General features: G+C 37.4%; 1 protein-coding gene across 1 annotated transcript; it reads right to left on the bottom strand.

Annotated features, from left to right (window-relative positions):
- Positions 1-11,359: 11,359 nt before the first annotated feature.
- Positions 11,360-14,652, bottom strand: LOC149847968 (putative receptor-like protein kinase At1g80640). Its single transcript, XM_090009939.1, has 10 exons — positions 14,267-14,652; positions 13,989-14,162; positions 13,641-13,894; positions 13,398-13,530; positions 13,218-13,281; positions 13,035-13,131; positions 12,829-12,931; positions 12,374-12,492; positions 12,124-12,213; positions 11,360-12,028 (listed from the first exon to the last, which is right to left on the bottom strand). Exons 1-10 carry the CDS (start codon positions 14,532-14,534, stop codon positions 11,867-11,869), a joined length of 1,464 nt encoding a protein of 487 aa, XP_089866065.1. The 5' UTR covers positions 14,535-14,652; the 3' UTR covers positions 11,360-11,866.
- Between the last annotated feature and the right edge of the window lie 2,589 nt (positions 14,653-17,241).

The following is a 17,241-nucleotide window of genomic DNA, read 5'->3' on the forward strand; positions in this document are numbered from 1 at the left end:
CCATATTCTAACAAATAAAAAATGGCATACAATACATTCAAATAATTTTCATCAAGTATTACAATATATTCAAATAATTCAAATCATTAGAATACTTGCAAATCATTCACATCATTGCAATACATTCAAATTATTCACATCAAGTATTACAATACATTCAAATCATTTACATCAAGTATTATAATACATTCAAATAATTCAAATCATTCACATCAAATATTGCAATACATTCAAATCATTTGCATCAAGTATTACAATACATTCAAATAATTCACATCAAGTATTGCAATACATTCAAATCATTCGCATCAAGTATTACAATACATTCAAATAATTCAAATCATTCACATCGAGTATTGCAATACATTCAAATCATTCGCATTAAGTATTACACTACATTCAAATAATTCAAATCATTCACATCAAGTATTGCAATACAACTCATCCATTCGCATCAAGTATTACAATACATTCAAATCATTCACATCGAGTATTGTAATATATTCAAATAGAGGTTTGTATTACAAGGTTTTGCTCACTAGCTTGAGAATTCTTCTTCATCACTTGTTTGAGTTTCATATTCTTCTTCTTCTTCTTCCTCTTCATCTTCTTCTTCTTCTTCTTCATTGTTTGCCCATTCACTTGGTATATCATTTGGATCACATTCTTTTATAAATGTTTCATCGATCAATGGAGATATGACATGCATATCATGCGCAACATCGTGACCATAAGAGAAGTCATAGATATCATCTGATTGATAGTAATCACTGTCTTCAGCTAACTTGTCTTCCTGTAACTTATTATACTCAGGGTATAGTTTGGATTTTACCTTGCAAACTGCCCACCATTCATTTCTATCTGACTTTTTTGTACTCGGATATGAAGTATAATAAACTTGTTGAGCTTGCGAGGCTAATATGAATGGTTCATATATTCCAAACCTTGATTTATGATTCACCTCCACAATATCTGAGGCGTTGTCGAGTCTTGTTGCGGTTGGATCAAACCAATGACACTTGAATAAAGTTACCCTATTATTTCTGCCTAAGTAAGTTAACTCCATTATTTCCTCTATAACACCATAGTAATCATGTTCATTTTCACCGTAGCTGCTACCCTTGACACACACGCTACTATTCATCATTGATTTGTTTATAGCGTAATCTTTTGTATGGAATCGATAATCATTTACGATGTACCCGTTGTAACATTGCACAACATTGGTCGGACTATTTTCTAAATCACATATTCTTTGATCTTTAACATCACATAAACAATGATTGTGATCACGACCAATTAAGTAACTTAGTGTTGTTTACAAGTACACAATTTATGTTAGCGTTCTTACCAACTGTTTCAACCACTTCATAAACTTAGTTTCACGTTCTTTTTATACTTCTGCATCAGTGAGATGTGAAACTTCTCTTCGCAACTCCAGATCAAATCATCTGCAAACCACAAATACTTATATTACCGAACCATGTATGCACGTATAGAACATAAAATAATTTATAATTGTGTTGCGTCTACATATACTTACTCGATGTATGGGTCGATCATTGAGCAATTAAAAAGAATATAGATATGTGTTGCGTCTTGCTCTCGATCTGTCAAGAGTCTTGATCGGCAACTACCAAATGCATGCCCAAGCCCAAGTGGTTGAAATATCGACAACTTGTCAGCTACAGTTACTTGTTCTGCATCATCGTTATGAGGCGGGCATGTGTAACGTGTTGGAATTTGAGGTTCAAAGTACATAGATAAGAAATTTAAAATCTCTTCTAAAGTGTACGCCTCACAAATAGAGTCTTCTACTCTTGCTTTATTACGAATATTTTTTTTATGTCAAACATGCATCTGTAAAAAATATACATTTCAAATTTGAAATATCTGTCATTGAAGAGACAAATATAAGAAAACATATACCTTTCAAATGAGTACATTCATCGATATTGCATAGGGCCACCAACCCTTAGTTCATATGGCAAATGTATGATCAAATGTTCCATAACATCGAAAAATGCTGGCAGAAAAATTTTTTCTAGCAGACAAACAGTGGTGATGACAGAGTCCTCAAGATTCTTTACATCAGATACTACGACTTCTGATGCACACAATGTTCTAAAAAATCAACTCAACTCAGACAATACCCCCCATATAGGTTTGTCTAACATATCATGAAATGCTATGAGTATCAATCGTTGCATAAAGATATGACAATCATGGCTCTTCAACCCATATAATTGTTCATCGTCAATCTTCACAGCCCAAGTAATGTTAGAGACATATCAATCTGGAAATCTCAATTGTCTCAACCATTGACATACATGCTTTATTTTATCAGGTCCAAGCACGTACTTTGCCTTTAGTTCCTTTACTTTCCCATTATACTCTTTGAGTTCCAATTCTGGTCTTTTACATATTACTTTTAAATTCATACGGGCCTTCGGATTATCCTTTATTTTTCTTTTGATATTCATTATTGTATTAAACACATTATCAAACACATTTTTCTTCATATGCATCACATCTAAATTATGTCGTATCAATAGGGTCGGCTAATATGGTAGTTTCCAAAAAATATCAAATTTATCATGCAATATATGATGTCATACAATCATAAGAATTATGATGCATGCATTGATAACTTAATATTTTCATGTGCAAACTATTCATGACACGATACATTCATTTGAAGCATGCTTTCATTATACAATTTAACATGAAAATCATAATCAAATTGAAAGTAACTACATGCAAGCATGGATATAATCACATCAAACATTGCAATACATCGAAATCATTCATATCAAACAAATGTCAAACATGTATCTGTAGCAAACATACTTCAATATATCGCTAACTACTACCATGGCTAGCATGAAATCCGTACTCCAAAAATAAGAACACTTTTATTCTCATATATTAAAATCATGCTCAACATGATCTCCAAATGCCAACAAAGCAATCCTAGATATCAACAACTAAGTGAGTGTGTGAACAGTAAAGTGTTACATCAAATAAATTAAATAATATGTGATACGCTTGCATCACTAAATCACCACGGGTATTTACCCGATTTGCATTATTTTTGTCACTTACTTACCACGGGTGGCGGGGCACAAGCGGGTTCTGTTGAGAAATCTGCAAGAGACACTGTGTTAAAATGAAGTCACCACCAGCCGAAAAAAAAAACCGAGGCAAGGTCGCCCTCCTGCCGGAAAAGCATGGGGTTGGGGGGCAACCCCCTGCCCGAATAAAAAAATGACAGGAGGGTATCCCCTTACCAAATAAAAAAATGAGGCATGAGAGCGACCCCTACAAAAAAAAAACAAACGAGGCAGGGGTCGCCCCCCTGCCGAAAAAAAACGAGGCACGGAGGCGACCCTCTGCTCGAATAAAAAAATGAGGTAGGGGGCGACCCCTGTCGAAAAAAAAATGAAGCACGGGGGTGACCCCCTTCCCGAAAAAAAAAATGAGGCAGGGGGGCGACCCCTGCCCAAATAAAACAACAAGGCAAGGGGGTCGACCCCTACTCGAATAAAACAACGAGGCAGGGGGTCCACACCCCCTGCCAGAAAAAACAAAACGCGGCAGGGGTCGCCCCCCCTGCCAGAAAAAAACAATCGAGGCAGGAGGGTCGACCCCCAGCCAGAAAAAATAAAATGCGGCACGGGGCGACCCCCTGCCGAAAAAAAAATGCGGCAGGGGGTCGCTCCCCTACCGAAAAAAACCAAATGTGGCAGGGGGCGACCCCCTGCCGAAAAAAATAGAACGCGGTAGGGGGTCTACCGAAAAAAAAAATATAATTATATATGTGAGAAGGTATAATATTTGGTACTTAAAGTGTTCAACAAAAATTGACCAGGCGCACATTGTTGATTTAGCAGGCAATCAATGACACTTGCTAAGTGCATCAAGGAAGATGCTTTAGTGGCAATCGCAACCACTCTAATTTTTTTGTGCAAATGCAACGTATGAGAGGTATATATATATATATATATATATATAGAGAGAGAGAGAGAGAGAGAGAGAGAGAGAGAGTAACACACAAGTAAAGTGTTTAACATTACTTTGAACCATTGTGCGCCGCTTATAAGTATTTTATGTAAATTTGAGATCATTGCTTATTTATTAAGAAACAAGCTTTGTATGGATTTGATTTCATGTAAAAATATAAATATTTTATCATCAAATTTTAGTACAATACCTACCATTGATTTTTTTCACCTCTTTAATCAAAATATGCTTTCTATTGAGTAAACAATGATAAACACATCTAACCGTTCAAATTTAGTATAAAACACCTAAAACTATGAATTTTGCAGTGTCAATGATGTAATGAAAAAGGGACCAACATAATTCTCTCTCTCTCTCTCTCTCTATATATATATATATATATATATATATATATAAAGGATGAACAATGTAAATGTCAAATAAAAACTAATACTTAACGAGTATCCAATTTGCAGGAAAATGTGCTTTAATGGCAGTTGTTGACCACAACTAAAGACCCTTTTTGCCAAAAAGAAAGAATTTTTCACAAAAAATAAAAAAATAACGTATGTCATTGATCACGTGCAAGAACAAAGGGATGCAGGGTATTAGTTCGGTTTTCGCCCATCAAAAATACATACAGTGAATTGACGGTTTTGATTCTTTCGGTTCTTCCTACTCGGGTAGGAGGGAATTGAAAGTTTTGATTTTCTATTTTTTTTATTTTTTGGTCCTTTTTGTCTCATCTAACAGTGGATTCCTAGCACATCAAATATGTTGAATACATCTATAAGGCCTGATTTACAAAATATGACTTAAAACATGAAAAATCAGCATTGTCCATGATGGATGGATAGTAGGAGGAACTAGGGATGACAGTGGACCAGGGTGGATGCGGGGGACAAGGTCTCCACCCCTGCCCCATCTCAAAATAATGACCTACATTCCTGTCTTCATCCTCGCACGGGTTTTGATTTTAACCTCCATCCCCGCCTCCTCCATTTCATGTCTTCCATTCCCATTTTATATGGGGTGAGGCAGGGTGAGGCCCCGTTTCCTCCCAATCCACTGTCATCCCTAAAGAAGGAGGTCTAACCATCATAAGGTATTTTAATTAATTTACTAACTGGATCATGGACGGGGTGGTGGAACACGTAAGTCCATTCCCACCTTCATTCTCGTTTCATGTCCTCCATCCCCGGTCCAAATGGGGCGAGGCCGGACAGGGCCCCATTTTTCTGGTCCACTGCCATTCTTAGGAGGAACCCGATTTTCTCTCTCTCTCTTTATATATATATATATATATATATATATATATATATATATATATATATATATATATATATATATATATATATATATATATATATATATATATATGCCATGGTTTTCCTCAAGCTGTGACTAAATAGTTTAGTTGCCAAACCTTCAGAAACGGCCTTGGCTAAATCTTTTTGGTCGTTAACCCATGATTACTACAGCCATGGCTAAAGATCAATTTTCTTGCTGTGGTTGAGAGCAGCTTAGTTCGTTTATGCTTGAACAATTTGATTGAGACATCCCATTATTTAATCTTTCCTGGTGAGCTTGGCTACTTGAATTACCGCAACTAGGCGCTATCCCATGTGTCATGCACAAACGTTAGCAAAAAAGACAAAGGTACTGTAAATGCTTGTAACGAAGAAATTTTTGTTGCCTAGTCATATAATATAAATTATCTACTAAAGAAATCTCCATGTAAGGCATCCTCATTACTAAATAAATTATAAACAACAAATATATATTGTCAAGTCAATGAAATGACTAAACATCGGTGAAGTTGAGTTGTTCCATCAACATTTATTTTCTTGATGTTAGGTTTGTAAGTAGAGGGGGGACGCGCAGTTTGGACTGGGGATGGAGGATATGAAACATGGATAGAGGCGGGGATGAAGGTTAAAATCAAAACCCGTGCAGGGATGGAGGCCAGGATGGACTTACGGTTTCTTCCGCCCAGTCCCAATCCCCGCCTTACCCCGCCCCGCCCCATCCCGTCCCCAATCCTTCAAAGGAATGACAATAGACCGAGGAGAAATGGAGCCTTGCCCCGCCTTGCCCCATTTGGACGGGGGATAAAGGACATGAAACAGGGATGGAGGTTAAAATACAAACCCACGAGGAGATGGAGGTCCTGTTTTTGGGATGGAGCAGGGTCCACTGCCATCTCTATTTGTAAGAAGAATGTCATGATCATAGTAACATGGTTACAAGCCTAACAAATGAAAGTAGGATGTCGTTACTTGAGGGAGTTTACATGGACAACTAAATGAGAACAGCCACTCACTGAGGGAGGGTTCTCTACATATGTTGGAAGATTAAGATGTGGTATCTCTTAGCCTGACCTTTGCCTTGTGAAAGAAAGGGCATAAATCCCTTTCATCAACCTGCGTTAGATTGTCCTAATCCAAATAGTGATCATCCACTGTTATTCCATTGTATGGAAGAAGCTCAAAATATATGAAACTCAATGATATTCTTAGGCTGTAAAATGGCAAATTATTGATGAAAATAATATAAAAAGGAGAAACATACAGACAATTCTAGACCATGAAAAGAGATCCATTATAGAGAAATCATCATTTATAGACAATGGTCAAATAAGGATCTACCGTTTCCTTGAACCACTTATCCTGAGTTAAGTTTCTAAAATGATGAAAATACACTTCATAGGAGAAGTTTAACACGTAAGAGTAAGTTTATTTTTGTGTTTAAAAGGGTAATAATCTATTTTTAGTAAGGGTAAAACAGAAACTTTAACCAACATTTTTAAGCGTTTATTCTTACTAACTGGAGGTTAACCCAAGATCCCTATTTGACAGTTTTTGTGAAACAGTAGGCCTGGATTTGTGATTTAAGAAAAGTTCGTACTTGGTATGAAATATGAGGTAAAAGGTGGGTCTTATTCAGAAAATTTCCCCCATGATTACATGGATCATCATATGCGTTTTAAAAGCAAATAAGTTGCAAAGTCATACTCAACTCCTTATATTAGTCATTGGTGTGAATAACTGCACATGAAATGCACGTTATGACTTCCTGAAAGGAAGGGTTTGCTTGTGGTGCATATAATAGGTAGAGTGTTTCACATCAAAGTAAGTTTGATCGTGTGGAGGGTTGTCAACACAAAAAAATTATAATTTACACTGATATTTGAATCATTGCCCTCCTAACAAAAACCATGACTCTAACCAATACAACATAAAGCTTGAAAAATTTTCCAAAAAACATTTATGTATTTAGATTGTGATAATTACTCGACCCACAATAACGCAATTGGTTTTATTTGGTTCCTTAATAGTTGATCCCATAAACATAAACATCTGAACACAAACTAAATGCATTTTTATTTGAAATAAAAGCCAATGTGGTTATATATAGTTGACAAAAGTTTTACTAATTCAAGAATCAAAATCAATTAGCTATGCTATGATAATAATTATGTGAGTTTTAAGGTTTTCATTTAGAATAAAGAACCATTATCGCCATCATTGACATTTATTTAAAATATTTAATTAAAATAATGCATTTAATTGTAACATCTAAATATATATATTTTACCAACAACAAACTTCATAGTGTAGTGGTTAGGCTTGTTTTTGTTAGAGAGGTCAGCCGCTTTAGTTGGCAGCCCGTATATTAATAATTTTATTTTGCTAGTTACATGAGTAAAATGATAACTTTACAATTTGAGTTTAGTTAACCCAAGAACAACCCAATGTTGATTTATGATTGGGGCCATTTGATAAACCAAGTAAAAACTTTGGTGGCCATTCGAAAAGTTTGAAATGTTCTGTGTGCCAATGAATTAGACTGAAACATTTAAGGGGGTATATGAAAATTTTCCTTATTTTTATTGTCTAAGTAGGAGATGGAATGTTCACAAGGCACATGCTCTCTCTCTCTCTCTCTCATTAATGAGTAGGGCATTATTACCTTCACCGAGAAGAGGAGCCAAAGCCCAATGTGGAAATCAAATCACCACCACCATAGTGTTGCAACAATAACCAAAAACAACGAAGAATGAAATACACATTCAACTAAAAATGAAAGGGGAAACCTATCAGGAGAACTATGTCACAAAGATGCTGGTGTGACCCGACACGTGACTCGAGTTCAGCACGCAAAGTTCAAAAAAAATTTAAAAAGTAGAATATGGCGAAACATAATTTTTTAATGTTTTATTCAATAAAAAACTATTATTTTTATATTTTAATATATATAAATATATTTTTACTGAATTATATTTATAAAGTATTAAAATAATATTAAGATATTAAGGCCTCATATTTCTGAAGTTCCTTTCATAGGCTTCTGTTTTTTTTTCTGAAAACTGCCAAACAGCCATACCTTTAAATAGCTGATCTATCCTCTACCACTACTAGGTGGTATCCCATGTGGTAAGCGGGCTCCTGTGCCAAGCTGAAGGCCCAGGTTCGAATCCCTCGGTCATAAGGGGCTTAAGAGATATCTGTTAGGGGTCTGCCTAACCCCAGCTTGCCTGCCTATATATATATATATATATATATATATATATATATATATATATATATATATATATATATATCCTGTTTTTTATGAGGGCCAGTGGGTAGGTCCGCATATCTTTAAATAGATCGGTCCCTATAGATTACTTTAGTTGAAGCTATGTCTCATGTCCATGGTGTCCAACCATTTTTTTTTTTTAAATTTGTGTCCTATTAAGGTATATTTTTGGGTAGCTATTAGGAAATGGGGTGATAGGGCTGTCAATTGGCTTGGGTATCTGACTCTACAGATGCACAACGAACCGAGGCTCGGGCCGAAGTTCGTCCATGCTTTAAGGCTGGTATACAACTATATATTTAATATGTTCAAAAAATATAAAAAAGTGATTATTACCTTAATGAGTAGGGCATTAGTTTTTCCTCAAAAGGTGCCGAGTTCGAATCTTGTTTTTAAGTTCTTCGGATTCATTAATCTAGAGGATTTTTAACATTGTATATAACTTTTCGGTCTCAAAGAACATAATACAAGCTTTGGCTTAGTGGTGGGTCACTTGTGAAACGTTGAGAATGGTTTGGGTTCTAATCCCACTCCAAATTTTTTAAAAGATCAATTTTTTTTGGAATGCCATTGAAGCTCAGCTGGGCTCCAGCTCAGAACTTGGACAAAGGCATTTTGAACTGAGCCGAGTTCGAACAGCCCAGGCTTGGCTCGAGCTCAGCATGTGTACATCCTTATGAGACTCATCAGCTGACCCCAAACCTGCTCAAATAATAATCACCCAGATTCAGATTATGTTGGGTCGAGAAAATGGAATCCCAAACACGACCCACATAATTTAGAGAGTATTTAGATTTTTTTTATATAAAAATACATAAAAAATGTTCTGATTAGTTGAGTCAGATCAGATATCCGGCAAAAGATGCTAGCTCAAACCTGACCAACATGTTAAACGGTGAGGTTTGGGTTGTCCCCAAAACCATCTGGATCAGTAATTTTTATGCCCATACCTAGATATTCAGGTTTTTGATCAGATATCCGAGACAAACCTGACCTATTGGCAGCCCTAAACTGATGGATAGAGTCTATACCCATCAGACATATTCGAATTGCATATGTTTATTTCTCTACAATCACATGTGGAATGTCGTACTCAAATGATAATATTTTTTATAGTATTTGAATTTTATAAAGTTTATAAGTTATTTTTAGAATATATCCAACCACGTTTTTCAACAAATCTATTGACAAAATATAAATATTTGTGATTTAAAAATTATTATTTTTGTTGAAAAAATAAGATTCAAGGGTTGATTTTTATTAAATCCACCTTGCTAAATTTATCTATAGGCTCATATTTGATCAAAACATCTAGAATCATAAGATTTAAAAGTACGAATGGGGGATGACACATGGTCTGAGTAGAACCGAACTGCTCTAAATCAGGTCCACTTTTTCTCTCTCATCATCATCAAATAACTCGTCTTTTCAATTGATTTACAGGAAGAAAGAAAGCAAAACATGCTGACTTAGTTCCAGAATGACTTGTAAAGTCAAGGTCGATCTAAGCTTTTTTTTATTTAGCATTGAGAAACCACCGTTGTAGTTTGGACATCCAGTTAAAGGCCAATAAGTGTCACATTGAGATAGTTTTAATTTGACTTTGCCCAATTTAGTTGTCAACGGGTCGGGTTTAGTTCGGACTCAGGTGAAACCAGACTTGGACCAGATTTTTGGATATGGTATCAGGTTCAGACTCGAGTCTATTATAAGAAAATCTATACCCAGACCTGATAAGAATTACATGAACTAGACTTAGATCATACCTGGTAATATAATATTTTTTATCATTTTTACATTGAAAATTTATGGGCCTTAATCGGAACTCGGGTCGGGCCCAGATCTAGTATAAAATTTTACAAACTATACCCGAGTTCATGTATTAATCGGGCCTTCGGGTCCGAACCCAAGTCTTAATCGGGTCTTCTTATTTGTCACAATACCCAGAACCTATAGGATTTTGTCTGGGTCGAGTCCGAGAAAAACCGAACCGTTGACACCCCTACCTTGGACTACAGGTTGGCAAAGCTGCAACTTGCAAATATCATGAGGTTAAAATTACCCTCTTGATTAAGTTTGGATAGCACATGAAACATGACCAAGTTCATGAATTCAAATCCTTCTTCAACTTAACATTCAACGACTTATCATTGGACAGGAAGGGCATGGTAAGGGCAGTTCTCTACATATTACCATTTTGAATGTATATTATATTTGGATTGATGCATAGAAGAGAACGTAAATAATTAAAAGGTTAGCCCCAAAGGAGTTTGGTGTAGTGGGATTGGGCCTAGGCAGGCAGTCTAGGTTCAAATCTCATGGGCATCATCGCTTGTGCAAGCCCAAGTGTGGTGACTCCCTAGGGGCAAGGAGTAAGCTCACGGGGTTTATGCTGCCAGAACAGTGACCATAAGGTAGGCAAAGCCAGAGCGGCTAAGTCTCTGTTCGTGGGGGCTGTTTTTCCGTGTAAATATTAAAAAAAAATAGTTAGAAGGGTTCAGCCTGATCAATATCATTTGCTAACGTAATCCACAGCACAACGCAAACTCAGGCTTCAATTGACCTTTGAATGGTAGGTATCGATGCAGTAGGTATTGATGCCAAATTAGCAGAGAGGTCCTAAGGACTTCGAAGATCACAAGTCTTTGAGAGAGAGAGAAAGAAAGAGAGAGCCAAGTAAAAAGAACAAGGCTTGCACACCAAGGGGGGTCCGTTGCCTGGTATCACCATGCGTTGGAACGTTGCAAGTTCAAAACCCGATGGTATAGTTGTATAACTGGTAGGGGTCTGCCTGACCCCAGCTCGCCTATCAAAAAAAAAAAGAAAAAACAAGGCTTGTACTGCAATAGTCATAAAAGATACCTTTTCACTGATATCGAGTTCTTCCTTCCTGATAAAACGCAGTATGAGAGGTTGTACCAAAAGTAGATGACAAAATCTCCTAGTCCTTTAAAATTTCCAACTGTTCAGAGGCACTCAAGAAGGGTGAAAGAAAAAATAAAAAAGTGCATAAACCAATTTGCTTCAATTTACAGCTGTGATACAAGAAGCAGTGATTCATGTGAATGGATAAGCCCCCATGCCAACCTTTATCACACTACCTCCTCAACATATAGGAAATAAATGCATGACCAGGAGCAGTTGAGGGAGAAACTCTTGACAATGATGTGAACGGTAAACCTTTTTCTTAAAATTGAAAACTCTGAGATAAGCTGATGGCTTGCAATAAGGGATATGGAATTTTCATCATCTTGCATTTCAAATGTTAGCAGTCTAGAGAAGCTCAAGGCTTCTTCGCATCTGAATTGCGGATGGCCTGCTCGGGAACTCTCAGAGTTCCTCCGAGCTCAAGTGGCACAAGAGGGATTAAGGAGTGCAAGACATCGGTTATCAGCGGCCGATAACTTGGCTCAGGTTGCACACAAAGAACAGCAACAGCTGCAACCTGCACAACCATAATTTGCTAGCTCTCTAAGCATAAGTAGGCATGTAGTGTTTGCCTTTTCGGAAGTAAGAAAAAGCTTTGTTAGATCGGCGAACCTGGTACAAGTGTTTCAAATCCATGGTGTTTCTAATGACAGGATCAATGATATTTGGGAGCTTCACTCTGTCAGTAAGCTGAGGCATAGCCTGCATCAGCAATTTAGCATCACATATTGAGTGTTAGTGCAATGATACTCTTGTACAGAAAATTTCAGCTATGATCTCCTAAAACCCAAACGATCCTATTGTATTAAAAAATTCAGCTATTGTTCTCCTAAAACCCAAACACAACAAACATGAAATCTACCCATGTGACGATGGATTGGCACTGAGAGGGTGCCATCTTCTCCACTGGTTTCCTACCCAGAAGTAGCTCCAACAGGATGACTCCGAAGGCATAGACATCACTTTTTTCTGTTAGTTTGCCTGGAGAGGATAGATGAACACCTTATTTTCATTAGCATAATTGCAGATTGGGAATGTCGATACAAATCATGTTTTTAATACAATCTCCAAATAAAATTCAAGTTTCTGTGGCTAATTAATTGTTTCCTTTGTTCTATAGAAATGCCACAGAGGGATACTAGACTTGAACAAGTCATTCTAAACCATGAAAGTGTTGCTTCCATCTTCAAAATTTTGAACAAAATAGATTGAATTTGCAGTTTGCTGAGAGAAAATCGCAAAAGAACCACCAAACATAATTCTTGTATCCTGCATATTAATCGATATGGGTTGCTTTCAAGGAAATGAAAATCATACCATCCAAAAGATACTCCGGGGCGAGGTACCCCAGTGTTCCTAGAAGCTTGATATTGGCCTTATTCTGGCTTCCAACAGTGACTGCAAGACCAAAGTCTGAAAGCTGCATAAAAACACATTCAGAGGACATCAGGAAGTGGAGATAGAAGTAAAGAGCTAAGACCATAAACAAGATATTTAATGAGTGCTTGACAACGTGAATGAACCTTGGCATTGAAGTTGGAATCTAAAAGAATGTTAGAAGACTTCAGATCACGGTGGATCACAGGGGGGTTACAGTGTTCATGAAGATACTCGAGGCTTCTGTTTCATCACCAGAAGTTTATCAACATCAAGTTGGTGAATGCAAAATATGAAGAGTAAGGATCAAAGAAGACGGAAACACCGACCTCGCTGCATCGAGGGCGATCTTCATACGAATGTACCAAGTTAGTGCTGATCCATGTGATGGTCCTGGTAAAAGTAAATCAAAGCATAATTTCAAAAAGCTGCTTCTTCCATCTTGTTCAATTTAATCACACCAGAGAAGCATATTCTTTCAAATTCAATAACAGAAAGAAGATAAGTACCATGCAATTGTGATTCCAATGTCCCGTTCTGCATCAATTCATAGACAAGAAGCCTGGTTTCACCATAAATGCAATAACCCAATAAAGAAACAAGATTTGGATGCCTAATTTTACTCATCAAATCAACCTCATTCTGCAAAACCAAATAAACAAGAAATGAGCAGGAAAACGATCAGATGACTTCAGAAATTCAGACTACGATCACTGAAGCTCGAGAAGAACCACGGGTATCAACCGGAATACCTCGAATTCTCGTTGACAATCAGACGCACCATTATCTAATCTCTTCACCGCAACGAGGAAATTACCATCGAATCGAGCTTTATAGACGCACGCAGATCCTCCTTCACCTAGTATGTTACTGCTATTGAAATTGTTCGTTGCTGATTCAAGGACAGCATACTCCATCACAGAAACAGATCCCTTATTGTCATTCATCTTCAAGGAGTTAAATTTGCTTAGCATAGGAACCAAACTAGCTCCCCTCTTTGAGATATCTACAGAAACACAACAAAGTCTAAGAACAGATCCTGAAAGCTAAAGACTCGTATCAAGACAAGAATTGCTTCTCTTCAGTGTGAACAGAACTACCAGAATTCTGTACATCTTTCGAGCCCGATCTCCGGGCAGCACACCGGCGAGCAATCCAAATACAGAGTGATGAAATTATGATCAGACCAAGAATAGAAGGAACAACTATGATGACCACCATCAATTCTTCCGGCAATCTGTGATTCTCTTCATCCCCGCCTTCAATCTCAAAGCCTGTTTCAGTATGAAATTCAACAAGCAGTCCAAAGAAAAATGACCTTCTTCAAAAACAGAAAAAGGAAAGAAAGAAAAGAAAATATGGTATTCTTATGAGTCACCTGATGGAGCAACAGCAGCCATCATTGTGGGGGATAGAGAAATGGGCTTTTTAGGTTGGGGAATGATTGGATTCTGAGGATTCTGAGGGGGGAGAGAAGGAGGAGAAATGGGTGATGAAAGAAGGGAAAGTCTAGCATAGCTGATTGACAAAGGCAGGGAGAGAAAGAAGAAGCAGAAACAGAAGGGACCCCTCATTTCTTTGGTAGAAGAGAAAAAAGGATTCACTTGTGTGAAAACATGGACTAAAGCTTGAACCAATGAGGACATATTGAGGGAAGTAAGTGGTACAGAGAGGTTCAGGGAAAAAGAAAAATGGTTTGATGCAGATTGTTCAGACTCTTCACTCTTTTTCTTTTTCTTCTCTGTAAGATTTTGTTCTTCCTTTTTTTTTTACCAGGGTTGAGTTTTGAGAGAGGGAGAGATTAAAATAAGAGAGCAACCATTTTGAGAGGAGAACAGAGGAACACTTTATCCTTTGGGGCAGATACAATCATGTGGTAGTTGCCAAAAGTTGCAGCAGAGAGGGGAGAGAGCATGGAGAGGGAATGGAAAAGGCTCCAGTTTTTTGAGTTCATGGAAACCGCCCCACAAGCCTTGCCCTTCATCAAGTGACCGAAATACCCCCACCCTCCAATATTGACCAATGACACCTTTGCTGCTATATTATTACCAAAGATCAAAATGTGAGGCTCTGTTGATTACGGTCCACTATTAGTATAGTTTCTGAATCAGTACTGCAGTCTTGAAACCATGGAAGCTAACCCAACAATTCTGGCCTTATTCAATTGGCCAATACGCCAAATCCATCCTTGTAATGAACGTTGTTTTGTTGAGAATTTTTTATTACTTTACAACTTTGCTATACTATTGTCTTATTTTTTTCTACTTCTGTATTTTTTGGCATTCTTATAAGCAGTTTGCTCAAGTGTTTATTATAAATGAATGATTATATTTTGCATGTGCCACTTTTTAGAACAAGGGAATTCTATCTGGTTTTCATCTCTCTCTCTCTCTCTCTCTCTCTCTCTCTCTCTCTACTTTAGTGCAGTGTACTAGCACATTTCGGGTCTACATTAAGGAGCAAGAGTTGCTCAGGTACCTAAACGAATAAAGTTCTAGTTTGACTTGACTAGTAACTTGGATTGACTTGAGCAGATCTCATATGAACTCTGAACAATGATGTAACTCGGTTGGACTTGGAACAAGTGAACTTAAATCCAAGTTTATGCAATTCTCCATTTGAAACCCAACCTATCTTGAAACCCAACTTATCTAGCATATTGCATACGTTTTTGCAATATAGAGAAAGTACAGCTATGTATGGAAGCAAATCCTAGTGAAAGCAATGCGTTATTTTGTATTCTAAACTGTTCATAAAAAGTAAACAGGAAGTAAGAAAAATTCTCTTCCCCAACGATTACTTTGATGTAAAGTTTTGATGATAATAAAAGGTGCCCACGAGAGTTCTGCTTAAGGTTTGTTACCTGACATGGGACGACCACAGTTCGAAATGCTCTAGAAGTGTTTTATGGCCAGTGATGGGGGTGTTTTCATTGGCCATAAAACACCAAAAAAGTGCAAAAAAGGAAAAACCAAAAAAAAAAAGGAAATGAAGGTATGTCTTGTCTGCAATTCCATTTACTGTGTTGACCTGCAAGTAACTGGTGGGAGCGGTTGTCGCCCGCATGGCCATCGGGTGGTTGTGAAGGTGCTGAGATAAAGGATCTAGATCAAACCCCACTGGAATACGTAAGGCAGGGTGGTCGTGGGGTCCCACCGGGGGTTTTCCTGGCTTGGGCGAGGGTTCGTCGTCGTCAAAAAAAAAAAATTGGTGGGAGCGGTTGTAATGTAGGATTTAATTGAGGCCTTTTACTTTCCAAGCGCCATTTATTCATTTGAAAAGGAAACTTTTAATGCCTTACAATTATTTCATTGAATTTTGTATTCTCCAAAATACCCCTTGTATTTTGAACTTAGAAAATCTTGGATTTTAAAAATATGACTTCCCTGTTTGGCATGCCAAAAAAAAGTGTATCAATGTGTGTGTGAGGGATTGAAGGAGGAGGCCCACCACTGAAGTCAAGGGTGTGTGCACATGCCAATGGAAGGAAAATGTGGGGAAAAAGATGTGATGTGAGTGTTGTGGTGGTGGGACATATGGCAGTTGGTATGATTTGAAATGGGGACTTCTAGTACAAGCAAACTTGTGGTAAATGTGGACTTTGTTTGAAGATCCCCAATGGACAAATGTGTCTCCTTTGGTCCTCCATATTAATTTTTTGAATTTCGAATTACTCTCTCTCTCTCTCTCTCTCTCTCTCTTATATATGGTAAGATGCATGGCCATGTAGCAAAGAAATGCAGTTATGCACCTCCTCAGCCAGCCAAGTTGGGGAGAGACTTCAACATCTGACCATAACAATCAAATGCGCCAAACAGTTATGAAAGTGCACTAGGATCGAGGCAACAAGCACTAGAGGGGGGGTGAATAGTGCTTTTAAAACTTTCTGCGGAATATTGAATGATTTTGCAAATCTCAAAGCAAACACACAAAGAACACAAGATTTTATCCTGGTTCGGTCAAACCCGACCTACATCCAATCCCCAAGCAAAACCCGCTTGAGATTTTCCACTATCAACCTTGTAAACTACAAGATCACATAGACCATAACCGGTCCCACTTTCAGTAACAATCCTACTGAAAGCAAACAACTCCTTTACACCAAGGAGTCCTTCTTTTTACACAAAAGAAATAACAACTTACAATACAACCTATGAGCCTTCCTTTGAATGCAAATGAGATGCAATTGGCTTTTGAGGTTGTTGAAACACTCTACTCACGAATTCACTATCTCTCAAAGTGATTTGAGTGAAAAACTGAAGTGAAAATATCACGTGAGTGACAAAACAAATACTTGAATGGATAGGACTGAAAAGCAAGATTCAAATCGATTGAATTGTTGTTTTTGAGTGT

This window comes from Nuphar pumila, chromosome 1 (assembly GCF_984573655.1).
Source record: "Nuphar pumila chromosome 1, dmNupPumi1.hap1.1, whole genome shotgun sequence".
NCBI classification, from domain to species: domain Eukaryota; kingdom Viridiplantae; phylum Streptophyta; class Magnoliopsida; order Nymphaeales; family Nymphaeaceae; genus Nuphar; species Nuphar pumila.

Excerpts from the sequence above, each read along its gene's own strand:
- LOC149847968 (XM_090009939.1), bottom strand. The coding sequence starts at position 14,534 with ATGTCCTCATTGGTTCAAGCTTTAGTCCATGTTTTCACACAAGTGAAT. Across the intron at positions 12,932-13,034 it reads ATTCCAACTTCAATGCCAAG|CTTTCAGACTTTGGTCTTGC; the intron begins GTTCATTCACGT and ends GTTTTTATGCAG. Across the intron at positions 12,029-12,123 it reads ATTTGAAACACTTGTACCAG|GTTGCAGCTGTTGCTGTTCT; the intron begins GTTCGCCGATCT and ends ATGGTTGTGCAG.